This window comes from Stegodyphus dumicola, chromosome 5 (genome assembly GCF_044657685.1).
Source record: "Stegodyphus dumicola isolate Sdum_Otavi_A_Nest chromosome 5, ASM4465768v1".
Lineage (NCBI taxonomy): Eukaryota > Metazoa > Arthropoda > Arachnida > Araneae > Eresidae > Stegodyphus > Stegodyphus dumicola.
This window is the reverse complement of record NC_140772.1, coordinates 74,510,508-74,530,489: the sequence shown is the minus strand read 5'-3', so window position 1 is coordinate 74,530,489 and position 19,982 is coordinate 74,510,508. Positions and strand designations below refer to the sequence as shown.

At 32.2% G+C, this 19,982-nt stretch overlaps 1 protein-coding gene across 1 annotated transcript in view; it reads right to left on the bottom strand.

The window, feature by feature from the left end:
• LOC118192370 (synaptotagmin-15-like) overlaps positions 1-19,982 on the bottom strand; it is a 150,558-nt gene that overhangs the window by 16,686 nt on the left and 113,890 nt on the right. The window contains exons 7-8 of the mRNA XM_035363317.2: positions 10,198-10,318; positions 3,331-3,513 (exon numbers count right to left, since the gene is read on the bottom strand). Of these exons, the coding sequence (XP_035219208.1) occupies positions 3,331-3,513; positions 10,198-10,318 (304 nt within the window). The remainder of the gene's footprint in view (positions 1-3,330; positions 3,514-10,197; positions 10,319-19,982) is intronic.

Sequence of the window (19,982 nt, the reverse complement as noted above, 5' to 3'; positions counted from 1 at the left end):
ATCACCAGTTCCCACTAACAGATATTCGAATTCATCAAGCAAATCTAACTGAAGATTCAATTAATATCAAAAACTTAATAAGCTGTTAGGCACCATAAATTTAAAAGTAAAAGGCAGGGATACTTCCAACTAAATTAATAAGTTCTCAGGTTCAATTTTAGTGCAGCCGCGAAGGAATTAATCGTGATATAACAAATGAATCAGACAGATTAAATGCGAGATCTAACATACGTTAGATCTAAAAACGCGTTTATGAAATATCTTGATTGCTATCTATTATATTGAGTCTATCCTTACAGAAAATTGTTTTATCAATTATTTTCAAATCATTCGAAATTCGTAACATACACATTATATTTCAGTTATTAACATGAAAAAGCATTCCAGTCTTAATCATATATATTTCCGCAGCCGAAAAGTCTTTCTCCCCTTACAGTATCCAAAATTTTAGAATGAGGCAAGATTTTTCAATCGTTGAAGAAATAGAAAAACTACGTCTAAATGAAAATTAGTAACAATCAGTGATGAATATAAAATATAAATATACAAAATATTGAAGTAATTGTAGGAAATGAAGCAAACGTAATTGATAATTAATAAAATTAAGACCACTTGAGACGTTAATTTTAAGATCGGTGTTTCCAATTAATAAGCTCAGACTGACATGGATCTTTCCCATCTATTACATGAAAAACCATTCTGTAGTTTAAAAAGCATATTTCTGCTACATATAACTCATGTTTCTGCTTTGTCTTCTCAACAATTAGATTATGCAATGATGACTTTTCCATCTAATACTTATCATCCAATAAATTTTTTTTCACAATATTTTTATTGCAGTGCTTTCTTGAATAAACTACAGATTTCACAAATGGACGGTTTCAGTGAGATTTCTCATTTTTGCTTCCTTGTACGAAGTAAAGGAAGTATTGTATTGTAATCACGAAAAGTTCCAGGTACCATATTTCAACGAAAATATCCATTTTGACCGCTATCGAATACAATTTAACGATGTTCTTACTTGATATCTGTACGTAAGCACAGAATAAAGGGCTCTTTTCCCCCCAAACGAATTATAAAACTGATTTAAAATAGATTCACAAGAGTTTTTTTCGTGGCGTCTGTACGTACGTATGTATGTAACGAATGTATGTATCTCGCATAACTCAAAAACGAGTAGACTCAGAACGTTAAAATTTTGTATACGGGACTGTTATAACATATAGTTGTGCACTCCCTTTTTGGTTGCAATCGGTGGCACCAAAAGTATATAAATATATATATATGTATACTAACTCTGTTACTCGGCTCGGTGAGCTCAGTTTTTTTTATTGTTATATGTTGCTAAATTATTGCCTTAAAAGTGATTGAATTATGTTGTTCTTACTTCCAGTTAAGGTTTTTATGCCTTTAGTTAACCTGCATGTAATAATTATAGAATTATGAACAATTTAAAATTTGTTTAAGTGCGGCTAAGGCTAATTTTTGTTTATCATAGTAGCCATATTTGTTTACATTTGAAACTTAGCAGAATAGTGGAATTGTGGCCAATCTAGAGAAACTAAGCTTCACAACAACAAATATAACGTCTTCTTTTATTATTGCGAATGAAATCATGCTTAATTCATTCTGGAATTAACATTTAAGTTATTAAATTATTCCATATATTGACTCAGCGTCCATAACAAATTATGTGATTGTAATAAGATAATGTGTTAATAATGTGTTAAATTATGTGATTGTAATGAAATAATGTGTTTCTACGCATTCAGTGTCTTTATGCCGAGTGAGACCAAAAGCCAAATTTCAGTTTCGTGCACCGAAGAATCTGGCTTTTTGCAACGCTGGGCGAATTATTTGTTTTTGCGTAGAAACTCTATTTTTAATTGTAAAAGTTTTTCTTTAAATTGTTTTAACTGCATTTATGTTTTATATTTTTCTGTATTTTTCAATTTTTAATAAAAATATTTTGAGGCTTTATGTATTTTAGCCATGTTGCGAAGTGAGAACTGAATTAATTGAATGAGAATTGTATCTCTAATGAAATTCGAGGAAATAAGTTTAAATAAAATGCAGGAAAAAAAGGGCTTATAATTTAATATTCCGTACAAGGAAGTCGTGTGATGTACACATCAGATTTTTTAGTTAGTTATAACTTTGTCGCTCTTGTTATGACACTGTTATTGTTGCTGTTGTTATGATACGTAAGACTAAAGTGCGCACAAACAGTGAGTAAAATATAGCAGGTTTCTGCACATGGATTCATTGTGGCTACATTAACTCGTCAGGTCTCTGCGACATTATCAGTGGGCATCGTAGATAGTGAAGTGGATATTTATTGTGACGAACAGCCTGCTTACCAAATAGATTGCTGCTACATAAAGAGAAGAGAGAAACTACAGAATATTGTAAATTAAAGTATTAACCATTTAGTATCCCCGTAATGAAACACGACTGGAATTAACAATATCGGCTAAGACATGTACCGAGGCAACATGAGGCATGTATCAAGAAAGGCGGTTAAGCAAGCAAAAAGGTCTGTTCAAGAGAAGGACTGACACTTTCAGAATTTTATGTGATGATGAATAATTCTATTATAAATCTCTAATTTAAACTGTTTCGTTAGTGTTCAGTCACTAGACCGAATAAAATAACGTGACAAAAAAGGTGGGACGTCCTGCTGAACAGCCATAATTTTTTTGTGACTCATAGTTCCAATAGATACTGAATGTTGAATGTTTATGTTTGATATAAATATATTAATACTGTCACTAACCTTTAAAACTACAATGAGACAAAAAAGCATGGACATTATAACATATACTAAGTATACAGTTAGTTTCACAATTTCGCTTTCTGCTTTCACAATATTCTTGAACTTTTATGAAAATTTCTTGTGTCTGAAAACTGTCAGAAACATCACAATTCTTACTGATTAGCTAAAACCCTTAGTCTAGCTCAGGGGTCCTCAACCGGTGGTACGCAAGAGAAAAATAGGTGGTACGCAAAGAAGCATGATATTTTTAACTATTTAAATTAAAAAATTAAAACCCCAACATCCTGATTGAGTTTTTTCTCTAACACTCGTAAATTTATGCGATCTCAACTTTGTTCAAGAGTGGTGGTGGTAGTAGTACTTTGTAGTGGTGGTACTAAAGGTTTTCAATTTTTGATTAGATGGTACGCGTTAGTCAAAAGTTTAAGAACCACTAGTCTAGCTCATTTACTAAAAAAAATATTGATAAACAAGTCATCTTGAGAAGTCATTACTCGTGATTAACGAATACTCCTAAATTCACGGAAACGTATTAACTAGCATAGAATACATACCTTTTTCTTTCACTCCTGCTTGCATTATCTGTAGTGTTATGCTGCAAAGATTCACTGAGTTTTGCGACATTTTGAAGTGGAAGGACTCGTTGTATTTAGGGTCGCAGCTGTTCTTGCAAACCATAGTTTTCTTTGTTTTCACCACTTTGTTCTCACGCATGAATATGATCCTCACAAACGAATCTGAAGGGAAGATGAACATATTGATTTATAGATTTAGGTAATCTATTACGTAAATAAACAATTCTAAATTTAAAGATGACCTTTTTTTATTGTAGATTTTAAGAAGAATTTTTTCCATGTGACTATAACATCAGCTTATTCTCAGGTATGCTAAATTTGTCAGGTTCAATTGTATTTCGTCACTTCTATGAATCATGTCTTAATTAATTAACCATAAACATTAAATCATATACATAACATATATAATGTTATACATACAGACTGGTATTTGAGTAATTACGCTCGTGAAATATAACAAATGAGCTAAAAAGCATCTATTCCCTGCAACCATTTCTTGATCTATCTTTTCGATAATTTGACTTGAGCAGCACCATACAAGGCATCCAAACCTCCATAACTTGCGACTAGTCCGGGATCTTGACTTTTTTTCTTCATTAAAAAAACAGGAAATATGGTTATTCGATACGGTCATTCGTATTGGCGTGCTCACGGCAATGTGTTATTTATAGTTTTCTCGAAATGTAATTCAGAATCACGTAAATACTTTCATTCCCCCGTTAAAATATTTATTAGACATAATAAACCACATATTATCACATAAAAATAACACATCTAACAACCCTCGGTGACATCATCCTATCAACTAAATTAAGAAGCATAACACACTCCTCTTTATCGCTTAGCTGCGCCTCCACAAGCAGGCTCATCCAACAATTCGCCTGCAAGCTTGCACCGCGCACCGCCTGCGAGTGTCAGATTCTGGCGCGGAAACCTCACTTTCATACTACTATACAAAAAAATAACAAAGGTGAAAAAATATTTAATTTTCGTAAATTATATGATAACTTCAGAACTGAATTATTATCATATTGATCAAACAAACGAAACCTACGTCAAGCTAAAATCAAGCAAACGAAATTTACATTTATGAGGTATGTGACCACCTCGAACCTTAACACAAACTTTACAGGAATTGTCCATGCTTTTAATGAGGTGATAAACCATATACTAGCAGTGGCCATTCTTCCATTAGAGAAGTTTCCAAGTGTTTGAGACTAGCTGGAAAATAAAAACGCTCGAGACAGCACGCCCGATGACATCCCAAAGATTTTCAATGGTATTAAGACTGGAATAGAGCAGCCACTCAATAGGAGAAATGCCCTCATTTCTCATCATCATTAACGATAATGCCTGTATGGAGAGGGTATTATCAGGACCAATTGCTTTAGCGTAGAATCTCACAATCGGGCGTAGAATTTTATCCCGATAACGCCCAGCCGTCACAGGACTGGCATTCCAGCCGACACCATGATGATGCCACTTCTAAAGGCATGATATTCGATGATGTTTAGCGCCTGATTCCTTTTATCATTTGATTTTAGGGCAAATCTGGTCCTGTCCGTGAACAGAACGTTGCACCAATTTGAAATAGTTAATTGAGATATTGACAACATTACTTTAATCTTACCTCTCTAGATCGAGCGGTTAGTGGAACACGGGCATACTGTCCCTTCATGTGAATCCTCCGAGCGTAGTCCTGGCAGATATTGTCTTGCAAGTTAACTATAAAACCATGGACGTAACAGTTGTCGAGATCTCTTTTCGAATACGCTTGACTGCTGTAGCAATGTACCGATCTTCATGTAAGGTGGCAACCCTTGATCTACTTGACACAGGTTTTCGGACCACCCTTTGACTTCTTTGAATTTGTTTCTTTATTCGAAATATTACCGTATGATCAACGCCGAAAAAACAGCGACATCTTTGATTGATTGTTTTGCTTCAGTTTATCCGACAGCACACTATACTGTTCACCATCTCCTATTCATCTTCTGTTAGCTATAGAAACACGAATAATATCAAAATTTATCCTAAGAAAATTATAAATACTTCGTATCAGGCATATAAAGGAACATCCTAAAATTCTTCAGAAACATCTTCAACGAAACATGTTTACATGTTCGAATAGTCAATGGTGACTGGATGTAACATATGATATTTTCTTATTTCATGCTATTTTCATATTTCCGTCTCTATCCGCAGCGGTTTTCAGTCACTCAAATTCACTACGCTACACAGAGCTCTCCCTGTGTCGTCTAGAAAGATGCAAGAAGGGCTTATAACGGAACATCAGAAAAAGATACCACGTCACAAATGAATGAAAGACAGGCTAATCGTTGGTCCGTGTGCAAATGGCGAGTTAACCTTCGGACTGTGTGCAAACGCGAATGCTATCAGTTTCATTTTTTATTCAGAAATAGCATTCAGAAATACCCAGAGTGGTTAATGTTCATCAAATTATAAAAGAAATACTTCTGTTTATCTAGAGGCCAAACTCCATATAAATACAGCTTCTATGTAACACAGAGTATTTTCTTATTTTAAATTATATTAAAAAAATCTAGGTGGTTATTTGGGTGGCTGAAAAAGGTGAATGGTATTTACATGTATTTTAATGGCAGAAATTGTTTTCTGGATAAGAATAGATCGGCTTGCGAGTTCGGTCACGGAACGAATTAAACTCATATGCTGAGGTACCACTATACTTCCGACTGCAAAAATGTTTTAAACGAAGAAAATATTCCTGTGGGGCATTTTTAAATTTAAAACACCAGTTTTGTAAAAGTTATGAAATCTATTATTTTATACACCCTGCAATATATTTATGTTCTATAAAAGCTTACATTCATTCTAAAACAGAAAGCACAAAATGCTTTGATTCCCATAACAGGGGGCCCACCAGCGGCTGAGCGGTAAAGTCGCTGAACCCTGGTAGTTCGGTCTGAGGTTCGAATCCCGCGAACGGGCCGGCTGCATGGGCGTCTTTGTGGTTTGCCCTATGTGTAACGTGTATACGAGCCAGTTTCCTTTAGAAAGTCCTCTACGAAGGCATCCCTCCCCTTAGGCAGATAGCCCTCGAGGCTTTGCCATAATCACACACACACACACACCCATAACAGGGGAAAAAACTGATTGAGATATTTATTTTTAATGCTTGAGATCATGTTCAGGGATTGTATACAAATTGAAGATTGAAATATTTATGTACGGATATAAAAATGAAATATCAGTTTCAAACAAAGTTTCTGATAGTAATATATTAAATAACTAATATTTGTATACATACAGTTTTGAAAAGTATTTATCAATATTACTTTTTTTTTTCAATAAAGAAATCTTATTTTAGCATGTCATAGAATTCTAGCTCTAAGAAACAGAGGCAGGTTTTGGTATCGTTACATAGCTATCCCATAACGTAATTTACATAAATTAAAAATTAAAAAAATTGTTCTAGTTTAATGAAATTTTCCATGCGCTTATTAAGTTATGATTAAAAGTAATAAAAGTACACTATGAATTTTAAATTATATATTATCATTTATTGAATTATTCAATCATTTATAGAACTTAAATACTTACAAATTACTTGGATAAAATTTCATTCTACGTTACCATATGTCACAAAATTATAAAGTAAAGAATTTTACACACTGTACAATCACAAAAGGCTCTCCTTAAACGATATGAAAAGAAAAATCCGGCTCGAATTATTAGAATTTAATTTTTAACTCACCGCTCAACGTAAATTGAAAAAGATAGCTTACTTCCCATATTTTGAGCTTAAATATCTTAGCCAACTTTTTCTATCGTATGAGAATGAAACGTTTTGTGCTTTATTTCTTATAATGAGTATATTCATCTACTGAATATAGCTCTAGAAATACGGGAAGCCCTACAAAAACCTAAATTTTGTAATTTTTATTAAATCGATTTTTTTTAAATTTAAAATTGCAAAACATGAATATGTGCATCCTCTATAACAGTGTTTCCCAAAGTGTGGTACGCGTACCCCCAAGGGTAAGGGAATGATTTGTTGGGGGTGCGCGTTGCAGCGGAGTTTGGTGGGGATATGTACTGCATCGCGTTTAGCTGCGCCTAATTCTACGTTGGTCCGGTGTAACACTGCGAGAATTACCACACTTCGTTACAAAGACAAACTTACTTCATTAATAGTAGTTAGTGGCTTCTCCAGGCGCCTGTGTATTTTTAGCTTTTGCGTGTTTTTTTTATAGTAAATGTTTGTTATGCGCTTTAGTAAATTCCACTGATTTTGATTATTTTTATAAAATATAATTTTTATCTCTTACTTAGGTTATGGATCGCTGTTTGAAGTCTGGAACTACTACACCGAAAGAAAGTAATGATTATAGTAGCAATCAACTAACAGAAAATATTGAAATTAACGACGAATCAACTTAAATTCTGAAAGAACCTGTTAAGATAAAAGTAGGGAAAACTCGTAAGTACGACAAAGAATATCTTAAGAATATCTTAACTTTGTATTCTCATCGACTGGAGATGAAAATGAGCCTATTCCACTTTGCGCCATTTGTTTTGGAAATCTAATAAACGAAAGTATGAAACCATCCAACTTAAAGCGCCATTTTAAGACAAATCATAATCAGTAAAGAGATAAACCCAAAGAGTTTTTGAAAATAAACTTAAGGATTTAAATCAGTCTCGAAAAGTAATGCGTGGTTTGACAGGAGGTGACAATAAGAAACTTCGTATCGCGTGTCGCTTTAACTGCGAAATGCAGTGCAGCGGAAACCATTGGCGAAATTTTAATCAAGCCTGCAGCCAAGATAATGGCAGAAGTACTGATAGGAGATAGAGCGAAACAAACTTTTGACCGCGTTTCTCTCTCAAATAATACAATTCATCGACGAATCTTTGATATGTCTAAATAATGTGAAGCAGATGTTATTATCTGATATTTCTCAAAATCGTTATTATGCATTGCAAGTCGATGAGTCCATTGATATTGCGAATTATGCAAATCTTATGGCGTTTGTTAGATACAAAAAAATCAAGAAATTTATGAAGACTTTTTATTTTGCCAGCCTTTTTTATGTCACACAACAGGAGATGATATCTTTAATGTTATGAATAAATTAATGCAAGAAAACAAAATTGATTGGAATATGTGAGTTGGAATAAGCACAGATTGAGCAAAACGTATGGTCGGAATTAATGAAGGATTTGTTGCAAGAATTCACAATGTTGCCCAAAATGTAATGTCCACACATTGTTGCACACATAGAGAGGCTTTGGCAACACATCAGATGCCCGGTGATCTACAGAAAGTTCTGGATAAAAGCATGAAAGTCATTAACTACGTTAAAAACTGTACTTTGAATGCGAGACCTTTTTCGCAAATATGTGAATAAATGGGAAGTTGTCATACCCAGCTTCTTTTTAATACCAATGTTCGTTGGTACCAATGTTCGAGGAAAAATTCGAAATCGAATTTATGTCCTTCAATGTTTTCTTAATGATAGATGTGATTGAGAAATTGTTTACAAGACTGAAAATGGCTTTGTAAGTTAGCATACTTAGCAGATATATTCTCTGTTTTAAATTGCCTCAACTTATCGTTACAAGGCAAAGAAATTTCACGCTTCAAGATAAAGGGAACGCTGCCATCGCAAAACTAATTTATGGCAAAAGAGAGTTGGTAATGGAAAAGTAGAGTCACTTCTCTCTCTTCATGAGTTTATAACAAGTTCGACTACTAAAATTGATGCTGATACTCTGAAATGCATAGCACAGCATTTGGAGAGTTTGCAAGTGGGCTTGAAAATCTATTTCCCGGATTTAAACAAAAATATTGAATGGATAAGATATCCGTTTAACATTAACACAACATCCATTCTAGAAGATTGTCGTATGCGGAAGAAGAGCTATTGTTGGAATTGGCTTCAGACGGATTCTTGAAAAATAAACATAAAGGGTGTACTTTAACATCATTCTGGTTACAAATGCAATATGTGTATCCGGTCTTAACAGAAAAAGTTCTGAAATACATTTTGCCTTTTCCAACTTCATAGTTATGTGAAGTTACTTTTTGAGCTTTTGAGCATTATAGACGTTAAGTCGAAAAAAAGGAACAGACTATTGGACGTGCAACCGCATCTCAGATTAAAATTAACAACCAGGGAAACAAATTATGACGATCTGTCATCTCAGCACAAACAATTTCATCCTTCTCATTAATACAAATTTACAATATAACTTTTATAATATAACTTTTATTTATATTTTATTATGAATAATTTTATTTATCTTTTCTTATTATTTTGTGTCACAAAAAAGGAAAAAATAAATTAATTTTGATTGTTATCAAAATACACCCATTTTCTTGACGAAGGGTACTTAGCGTTACGAAAATTATAGAAGGGGTACACATATGTAAAACGTTTGGGAAACACTGCTCTAAAACATTTGCGAAACTAAAGGTCGCCTAAGCCTTTTTAGGGGTACATTGTATAAATGCAATGCACGAAGTTTTAGGGTAGATTTTGAGCTGCTGAATCTCAGAACTTCTATTCGGACAATGTTAGATAAATTAAAGTCTCCTTGTTATTCACTTCATTCCTAGCCCAAATTTAAAAAAAGAACCAAAAAATTCCTTTTCCGTTTATGAAGACAGCTATGACATAGAAACAATTAAAGGTGATACAAATCAAACATAGGGCAAAATTTACCTCCGGAAAATAAAGTAAAAAAATGTACCTATATATAATTTTAAAGGACAATAACAAAAAACAGTTTAAAAGAGGTCAAGGTATTAAAACATGTATTAAAGCGGTACTGCGATGCATTAAAAACTCAGATACTTGCCAAGGGTTTTACATCTCTCTGGTAAACGAAGTCCTCTAGCTTCACAGACAGTCACAATTAGGCGCTCGAGATTTTGATTATAGCACAAACTGATCATCATCTCGCCGATGTCACTTGGTACCTAAAGGTTGGAAAAAACATATGATAAAATTTCTTAATAACTAAATTATTAACTATTGTTATTAATTCAACTTGATTGAAAAAGAGTGTAAGAAAATACCGAATAGAAAGCCACTGCAATTTTAGTACCTTTTTTTACTTTTTAAGACTAAATAATAAATGTTGTGCGAATGTTCCAGATGAAACAAAAGCAGAGAAGTTACCTCGTCTGCAAATCGGAACTTATTACGGAGATTCGTGTAAATGGTTAGACGTTTGGAACCAGTTCGACAATACAATTCACAATTATAGTGGACTGAGAAAAACTGAAAAATTTGCGTATCTAAAATCCTTACTTAGCGGTAATGCTTTAGCTGCCATTTCCGGTTTCGCTTTAAGTGACCAGAATTACGATTCTGCTATGAGATACTGAAAGAACCTTTCGGAAAACAAGATATTGTCCGAGCCGGACTTAGCCTAATTGGGAGCTGGGGCAAAAATTTCTTTGGCGTCCTCTCTCTGCTTCACTGTTTCAGTAATGAAGAAACGAACTTTATGGAGGTACTTAAATTTGTCTCCTCATTATAGATATATAACAAGAAAACTGACTAGAACCTAAAATAGCTATAAAGTTCCCTCCCCCTCTAATGGTTAGAAAAAATATCGTTCTGTTTATTTTATTGATTTTCCAACAGTTTTATGTCTATCATTAAAAGGATATAGCACATCTAACGAGCCAAAATTTGACTGATATTTTGTTTAAAATAAGTTCATTAAAGAAGCAAACTTAAAACAAACTTTCTATTCGGTTTGGAGGTATTCCTCTGATGTTGGGACCCAGGGCAACTGCACCACATGCCCCTGCCTTAGTCAGGTGCTGGATATTGTCATCACATCGCTTATGAATAAATTTTTATCTCTTGAACCAATGGGGAACATTGGAAATGTTAAGTTGTACGATGAATGCAAAGTCAACATTCGAAATTTAGAATTGTTAAACGTTACTTCTGGAAATTATAAAAACATTCTCTGTCCTATCATTTTTCAGAAATTTCCAGAGGAATTAAATTTGGAACTTAATTGAAGTCGAAAAATGGAAGCAGAATTTGATATAAAAGAATTTATAGAATTCTTCAAAAAGGAAGTTAACTGTCGAGAAGCTGCAAGTTTAATGAACTCTGCGAAAACGAATCAGAAACCATGCATTTGTTAACATGAACAACGCACGAAAGCTTATCCGAATTATAAACGGAAAGTTCTGACTGATTCAGCTTTGTCAATGATTAGATACAAATGTATATTTTGTGATAAAAAAGACATACGATATACAAATGTACTGAAGTGAGTTCCGAAGAGAAACGCAACATTTTGAAACGTACAGGAAGATGTTTTCTGTGTTTTGGATGTAAACATTTAGCGATCAATTGTAAGACAGTTTTCCTCCAAAAATTGTCCTGGTAATCATCATAAAAGTGTTTGTGTAAATCCTGCATCAACTGTTTCCAGTGTAAAAAATAAGGAAACCGAAACATCGGCGAAAATTTTTCAAAATTCTTCTGCCCAAACTGGATCTAATATTATGCTTCAAACGGTGTATGGTGTAGCTTTGAGAGTATAAATAACAATTGTATTGTGAGGTGTCTTCTTGACGGCAGTAGCCAAATCTTTGCAACTCGAGAAGATTTATCAAGAAAATTAAAGTGACCAGTAACAGGAGAAACTGTTTTAAATCTGCTTAGTTTCAGTGAGAAGAACGGGAAACACTATGATATTTCCGTTTTAATTGGCGTGGACATTGTGTGAAAAATAGTAAGCGAAGAAATAAAGAGAATAAATAGAAACGCCGTACCAATGAGAACCTTGTTTGGGTAGTGTATAGAAGGCAGATTTTCTTCATCAGACTTTCAGACAGGCTTGTTAGAAATTATTAAAAGAAATAATTGAATACAAACTAATGAATTGTAACAAGGTTATGGTTAATTTCCTTGAATACACTGATATCAAATGTCAGCTAGATATTAATGACTCAGAAAAGAAAAACATTCCTCGTGTAATATTAAAAGCAAACACATTATGTATGTTACATGAACAATACTCTGAACGTGAATGGACTAGAGTTAACACTGATGGCTCTAAAATACAAGACAACACTGGGGCTGGTGTGTAAACAGTAAATTCGTTTCCCAATGTACTCCTGTGGGACACTTCCTTTCGAATTTTGATGCAGAGATCCTTGCAATCTCACTAGCTCTGGAAAATCTCAAGATAAAGATCGATTGTTTCTCTAAAGCGGTTATTCTAGTTGACTGCAAAGCAGCCATTCAGGCTGTTGTTATAAATCATGCCATAGATTAAGCATATTTTTGAGAAATTAATGAATACTGTTAAATCCAAGCAGGCAGAAAAATCAACAGGCAAATCCTGGGCTAACATTCAAGACACTTAAAAAACGTTTTCTCAAAACTCCATAAAGAGGCTGTGGTAAACTTAAGACAGCAAACAGGCAACGTTTGCATGGCACATCATCTTCATAAAATTGGCATGCTTCCATCTAGCATACGTCAAATTTGTAAATTAGGCATTATGAATGCAGAGCATCTTCTTATATGCCCAGAACTAGATGAAGAGTCTCAGAAATAGTGATATAAGCAAACTATACTGGAATGCCAGAACTTTCATAAACTTTCATAAACTTCCTGTAAAGACTACATCTCTTAAGTTTCTTTCCTTGCTTTTTACTTTTATTCCCATGCTCATTTTTTTTCCGATTCTTACTCTAAATGCTTTATTTTTATTTTATATCATTGTTCTTGTGTGTTACTTGAGCTGTTTTATATGTATTGATTGATTATTCCAATCAAGCCATACGTACTAACAACAACATATTTTTAATTCTGCAGACGATAATTAAATCTTATTCCAATTTGATGTCAGTCACGTTTGTATTTTAAAATTAATATTTAAATTCATGGAGAAAATCAGAATCGTTTCAAAAATGTGTAAACACCCTCTGTATATTAACAACACTACGCTCTTTATTATTACATAATTCAATGTTCATAATACTTTTCTGCACGTAATTTATCAATTTAACCTTATTCATGTATGCTACATAAATACCTCATGTAAAGTACTCACAGTTATTGTAGATTTAATGCATCTGCGTCTAGGCCTAGAACGATGTTTTGGCTACGTGGACATTACTGTATTTTAATTATTTCCTTTGTAAAATATACAATTAACCCTTATTTTTCGGAAATATAGGAAAGTAAGTTATAATTTTAGTATTAATCGAAATCTTTTAATATTAATCGAAACAATGCATACATGTACTCACACAAACCATGGATACAAATAAAATTAACAAATGACAAAATTATTAAAAATATTTAGTCAAAAGTTGGAATAATTTTTTGTTTGTGTCCAGCGTACAAAATTTAGAAACTTAATTTGAATTTATTCCAAGCTATAAAAATTTAAGCAGCGCTACGAAATGTAAATAAACTACAAATTCATATCAATACAACTTAAAAACATCTAAATAAAAGTATTTACTAAATATAAATTTAGCTTCAAGACATCTTCTTTTTCAGGTTTCAAAAACCTCTATTTTTGTTTTCAATAGAAAACTCAGTCGCAACGTAAGACTGAAAAAAAACTTGAACTTTCTGCTTTTAAGTGAAATTTCAAATTCACCTTTCTTATGCATTCGAAAATAAATTAAACACTTAGTAGAAGTTGCTATCTAAAATCTCAAAAGTTTGGTAGACGGTTATATCATTTCGAAAAGACGGAAATTCCTCTGGGCGTAATACGCGCGGGGCACAAGGCCATAAAAGTGGTGCCTGGAATGGCTTATCGATTCCTACCCAGACACCTTTCCTTTGATTTTCCTATTTTGAGCAATGTTCAAACGTTTATATTCAACGATTAAACCGAAAGCAAAACTGCATTAGCAGCAATATGCTGAATTATGAAAACAATCGTGGAACTCTGAGATTAAACTTAGATACTCAGTATAAAAATACGAGTAATATATTTATGGTTTTCTTCAGTTAAAAAGTATATAAAATCTTAAATACAATATAACCGGTAATAATGTCAATTACCATAAAAAATTCACACAGTATTTTCGCCTCCTGCCTGAAAGACGAAGAAGCGAGATCAGTTGAAAAGAAATTTCAGTGAAATAGCAATCTACACTGCTGAATAAAATTAAAGAAGCAATAATTTAGCGAGAACAAACAGTTACTGCTGAATATACGGCAATACAAAGGAATATTTTTGAAAGGGATAAATAAATAAAGATTAGGACAAGTGAAAAATGGTGTTTTAATGTAAAGCATTATTTTACTAGAATTTCACTGCGTCAAAACCCTTCCTTTTTAGAAAAGAAAAGATAAACTTTACAACGGTTTAATAAGGCATATAGTCATTTCAAACGTGAAAAACGTATTTGCACTTGCGAAAGACGGATCAGTTTGACACGTTTCGAAAGGCTGTTATTCACAAATAACTAAAATCGTGATAAAATAGCTCGCAAGTGATCATCACCAGGACGTTGTAAGGTTCTTATTTTTAAAATAACCTGTTATTATGATTTAGATCATTATTTTAATAGCTTTTTCCATATTTCTCACTAGAATGCATACTAGTTTGTTGTCTATTTAAACTGAGGTTTCTTGGATTGTGAAAGAAGAGGAGTTCTTAGCATTAGCGTAGCGTGCTTAGAATTTCCTAAAAAAAATTCAATGTCAGTTGTTGACGCCCCTTCAGAACATTGTGTTGAATAGTATTTCGATGAGAAACATCCTCTATAAGTGTTCCATTTGGCTCCCTATGTAGGTATTCAAATAATTTGAAGGATGCATTACATTTGATTATTCCGTAAACACGCAGCCATTATGTCATACAAGTAAGATATATTATTTATGTAGGCGTATCACGCGAGGGGCATTCTATTCTCGCTTATATTACTGAATTTCAGCTCAGAGACCAAAATTTGGTTTGCTAATAATATGTAAATAAATTTTCGGACGGTTTGTTAAAATAATCACAGTCGCTTCATGAATAAATACACAGTGGAAAATCATTTATGTGCAGTTTCGATGTTAATGAAATGCGGCCGAAAATTTATCATATAAAATTCAGCCGAGTAATTTGATTGTATAAAATGTGTATATATGCCATATATAAAAAGCTTATTGGAAACTTAAAACTCCTTTGCTAAACGTAAGATATAACATTTATCTGAGATACGGGAAAATAGTTCTCTTTTTACAATGTTAATAAGGCGAAATTAAAGAGTATTGAATTTCTTCTTTTAGCGTACCAAGGAAAAATGCATGTGTAAAAATGACGATATAATAACTTATCTGAGTAAGTGTTTTATTAAAAGGGTTATGTTTATTTATTTTTTAATTGTGACTTATATCATTTGCATTTCCACATTTCGTAACAAAAAGGATAAATTTTTAATGCAGCAGAACTCTAATGGTCAAAAATAATTGACCACAAACTTACATGGATAATCGGATAACTTGAATGTTTATTTTTGTAATCTAAATTTGTGGTGCAAGTAAGAGAATTTAATTTTTGTGATTAACATTATTTTATTTCAATAAAGAATGTGCATTTTAAAATAATAAAATACTTTTATTTTCGTTAATTAAATGCGGAACTCATTTTTGCCTTAAAAATTAAATTGGCTAAAGTATTATCCATTTGCATAAGCACATAAACCTTTTCTATTTAAATTCAAATAAAGTAATGAAATCAGTTTTACGTGGCAGTTTTTACGCTTCAGCAAGAGTAGAATATTACCACCAAAATGTTTAGTTTATTTTGAGAAGACTCGTGTATTATGATCAAGCAATGATTAGAGGAATAAGAAAATGAAAAAAAGACCTAAAGATAGATCATAATTTCTCTCCTCCTCCCGTGAAATAAAAAAAAATTATAGTATATGTTAGATAGTGCAGCGGGTGATCAAGAAATGTCACTAACGAGAAATCAATCTTTGTGAAAGCTTTTACAAATATTAATTTGTCTTTTTCAAAACATCCATTCATATCCTGGTTGCCTCCACTTGTTAAATGGAGCACCTCTATGTTCAACATCCATAAACGAACAATAACAACGTTTTACAGCATCACTGGTGAAAATTGCTGTATCAACGTTTTAACAATGATGTGCATCCGGAAGATCATCTGATAGAATTGTTCAAACTGTGGCGTTTCCTGTAACTAGCGCTATTTGACGTATAGAATAATAACGTACTCATTCATTAATGAAGACACTCACCGTAACAATTAGCATGATTAAGAAAAAATATACTGGCTGTAGTTTCGTGAGGCTGAGTCAAATTTTCACAAAGCGTTATTGTTAAATAATGTGAAAGCAGTAGTAGTAGTAGTAACCATAAATAAAATTCAATGATAAACATTTTTTAATTTGTGTTAATTAGTACGTTAAGCTTATTACTAAATTGCATAAAATAATTTTCCTCGAGTAAATCAAGCAGCTGTGTTTTAATGATGCAATTTTAGTATATCGTAAGCGATTATATTTTAACGTTCTGTCTCTCACTATACGCCTTTTTCTTTTATGCTGAAATTAAATTTGAGCGAACCTAAAATGCTGTTACTATCACAGATACGATGGCTGCTTTTATACGTTGAAGATTCGCTTGGTATTGAATTTCTAATTTGAATTTTCTAATTCTACTGAATTTCAAAAATAGCTTACATTTAAAACTATAACGCTGTATGTTATATACTGAAAATGCAGAACCTCTAACAGAAATTGACGAAAATTCTTAAATCCTCAGGATAGTCTAAAAGGAGTTTAGGAAAGGAACATTAAAATGATATTCAAATATAAATTAACTGGACCCCATAGAGAAGCTTGGAAGAGTCGAAGAAACTAATTATTAATACTGAAAGTTTCAAAACACACCTATTAGGTAAGGAGGAAACCAGAAATTAGATCTGGTTATGATGTAAATAATATCAAGATTTCAGAGTTTACCAATTGATTTAACCTTCCAGCGGGCGCGCCTTCTGCACCAACCAGAAAGGTCGCGCGAATTTCTTAGATACGCTATTATAAAAAATAAATTTTCCAGAGCCAAAATATTAAAATTAGCTTGTAAATAGTTAAATGTTAATAAGTACAATTGAGTTAAACAATATTAACTTTAAATTAAGGAAAATAAAATAAGTATAAAGAAAAAAAAACAATATAAAATGGACAAAAACTTATCAAACTAACTTGAAGGTAAAACAAAATTAAACTGCCAATATTTCAATTGAACTTTTATATTCTTAATCAGTAAGTGAAAAAACACATTAAATATTACATAACAAATCAATTTCATAATAAAGTTTGATCTCTTGGTTTATGTTTAAATGTAAATATTTATACATGGATCGACACATATTAGGAAACATATTAATTACTAATCTAAAAAAAGAATTGAGCAAGTAATTAAACCCGTGTCTCTTTGTACACTATATGCGCAGACTATCTACACAGTTTTTATTAACGATGAGATCTGAAACACAGATCTTGATAATATAGTAATATTCGTAATATTCGCTCCGCAGTCTAAAAGCGCATGTTTCATAAAAACTTAAATTGAGGACATGAAATGACATGAATAGATGGAAAGCAGAGGTAAATAGTTAATTATTTAATAATCAGCCCTTCAGCGGTGGATAAGTATTTAGCTACACGTTAATGGAAAAAGGCCTTAGGCTGGTTATCTAAGATAAAGGATTTTTTTCATCGAAGAAATTCCAAAGTAAATTGGTTTATATTTAAAACGAAAAGCTGATATAATTTTAGAAATGTCTCTAGAAAAAATAAACCTATGTTATAAAACAATGCACATAAAATGCAGGTTAGATTTCCATCTGTGAACAACGATAGCCTTTGAAATAAAACGATCAGTTTTACAATTTGTTGCACCATTTAATAAAATAAAACAAGTGACAACGTGACATTACATGATAAACAATTTCATTCGAGTGTTACAGTGCTAGGGTTGGAGAGTAGTTTACTAACAATCAAATTATAATTAGAGGCAAGAAAAAGTAGTCTTATTTAGCGTAGCTGAATAAAAATTCCATCATTTTCTAGGACATTCAAACACAGGTCCCTAATCAATGTCACGGCGGCATGAATTTAGTTTATCCTCACACTCTAGCGAAGCAGCAATGAATATCAAACTATTGCGAAACTTCACCAAAACTACTCCTACAGCATTCTGCTAGCAAATTAACACGGTGCACTGAAAAGATAAAAGAACGTGGAAAAAATGGCCATTCTCTCAAGTAAATAAAAGAAGATTCTTTAGTCTTCTGTACGTGATCTTCTAGATCACCTAATCGTACACTATAGGACTTTTTCTTTGGAGGTGTACTAAGAATATCCGCAAGTCTATTATATTTTAATCCGTAAATATTTTAAAATATTGTTATTGATGTTTTGGAGATTGTATCAGTCGAGGGTTTGATATTCGTTTTGAAATTCTTTATGTAACTACAGAAAGTCTTACAGAAAAATTTTCCTTTCCTTTCAAGCATTACTTGTTACTCATTAAAATATAAAACTATATGATAAACTAAGATACTTAATATGAAAAATTATATATATGCTTTAATGAGTAACACATTTATTTGAAAGCCAAAATCCCGGAATTTAGTTTGTTACTATAACTGAAACTTATAAATGCGTGGAATACATTCTTTTGTCTTTTTAAAAAATTATGTATGATAGCAAAATTCATTTAAGTTTATGCATAAATTAAAAGGGCTATGTAACTAAAAGGCCAAATTCCTTTAAATTCCACGTCCAAACTAATTTCATGAAAAAACAAATAGAGCTGCGCAACTGTATTTAAAGGGGTTATGCAGCTATTACATATTTAATTCAATACATTTTATTAATATTCTGATGATTAGTTAGTAATATAGATTTTATTGTTTTAAGCATGTTTTATTTCGTGTTAGAGTCTATTCTTTCCTCTTTTTGTAAAATAAAAACTATGTTTATAATATTTTATTGGATTAATATTCTATCCAAAATTAGAAGTGGATGTTTACGTAAAAACAAAGTTTGCTTTAGGTTTAGTGCCTCAAAAAACTAACAGTGAAAGAAAAATTTAAAAGAAAAATGAGTTAGAGTAATGAAAAGAAAATATTGGCATGTTTTAAGGCAACACGGTATAAATTTTAAGGCAGAAAGAGCGGAAGGTCAACGAATAGTTACGAAACATATTTTCTCTTAATAGAAAAAAGAAAGTTTTCAATGCAATCAAACTACGTAGCTATAGAAGAGAAGCAAAAATCTGTACCAAAGGAACGAAACAAATTTATGCTTCCCTTTCCAAAATTTCGTAAGTGCTGGAAATTATACGAATTCTGTCTAGACGTAAAGAGACATTTCCCTACATTTGGATGAAGTAAAATATACGAAGATTCAACGTCTGCGTATATTTTATTTTATCCAAATGTTGAATATTTGAATTTGGGTCTTCTTAGATGTACAAGATAAGTAGATATGAAACTTGCCTTTAAAATTTTGACGTCTAACAAACAAATAATGAAGATATGGAGAAGAATGTGACCTAAATATGCATATGCATGACAAAGAGAAAATTTGAAGTTACATAATTTTAGTTA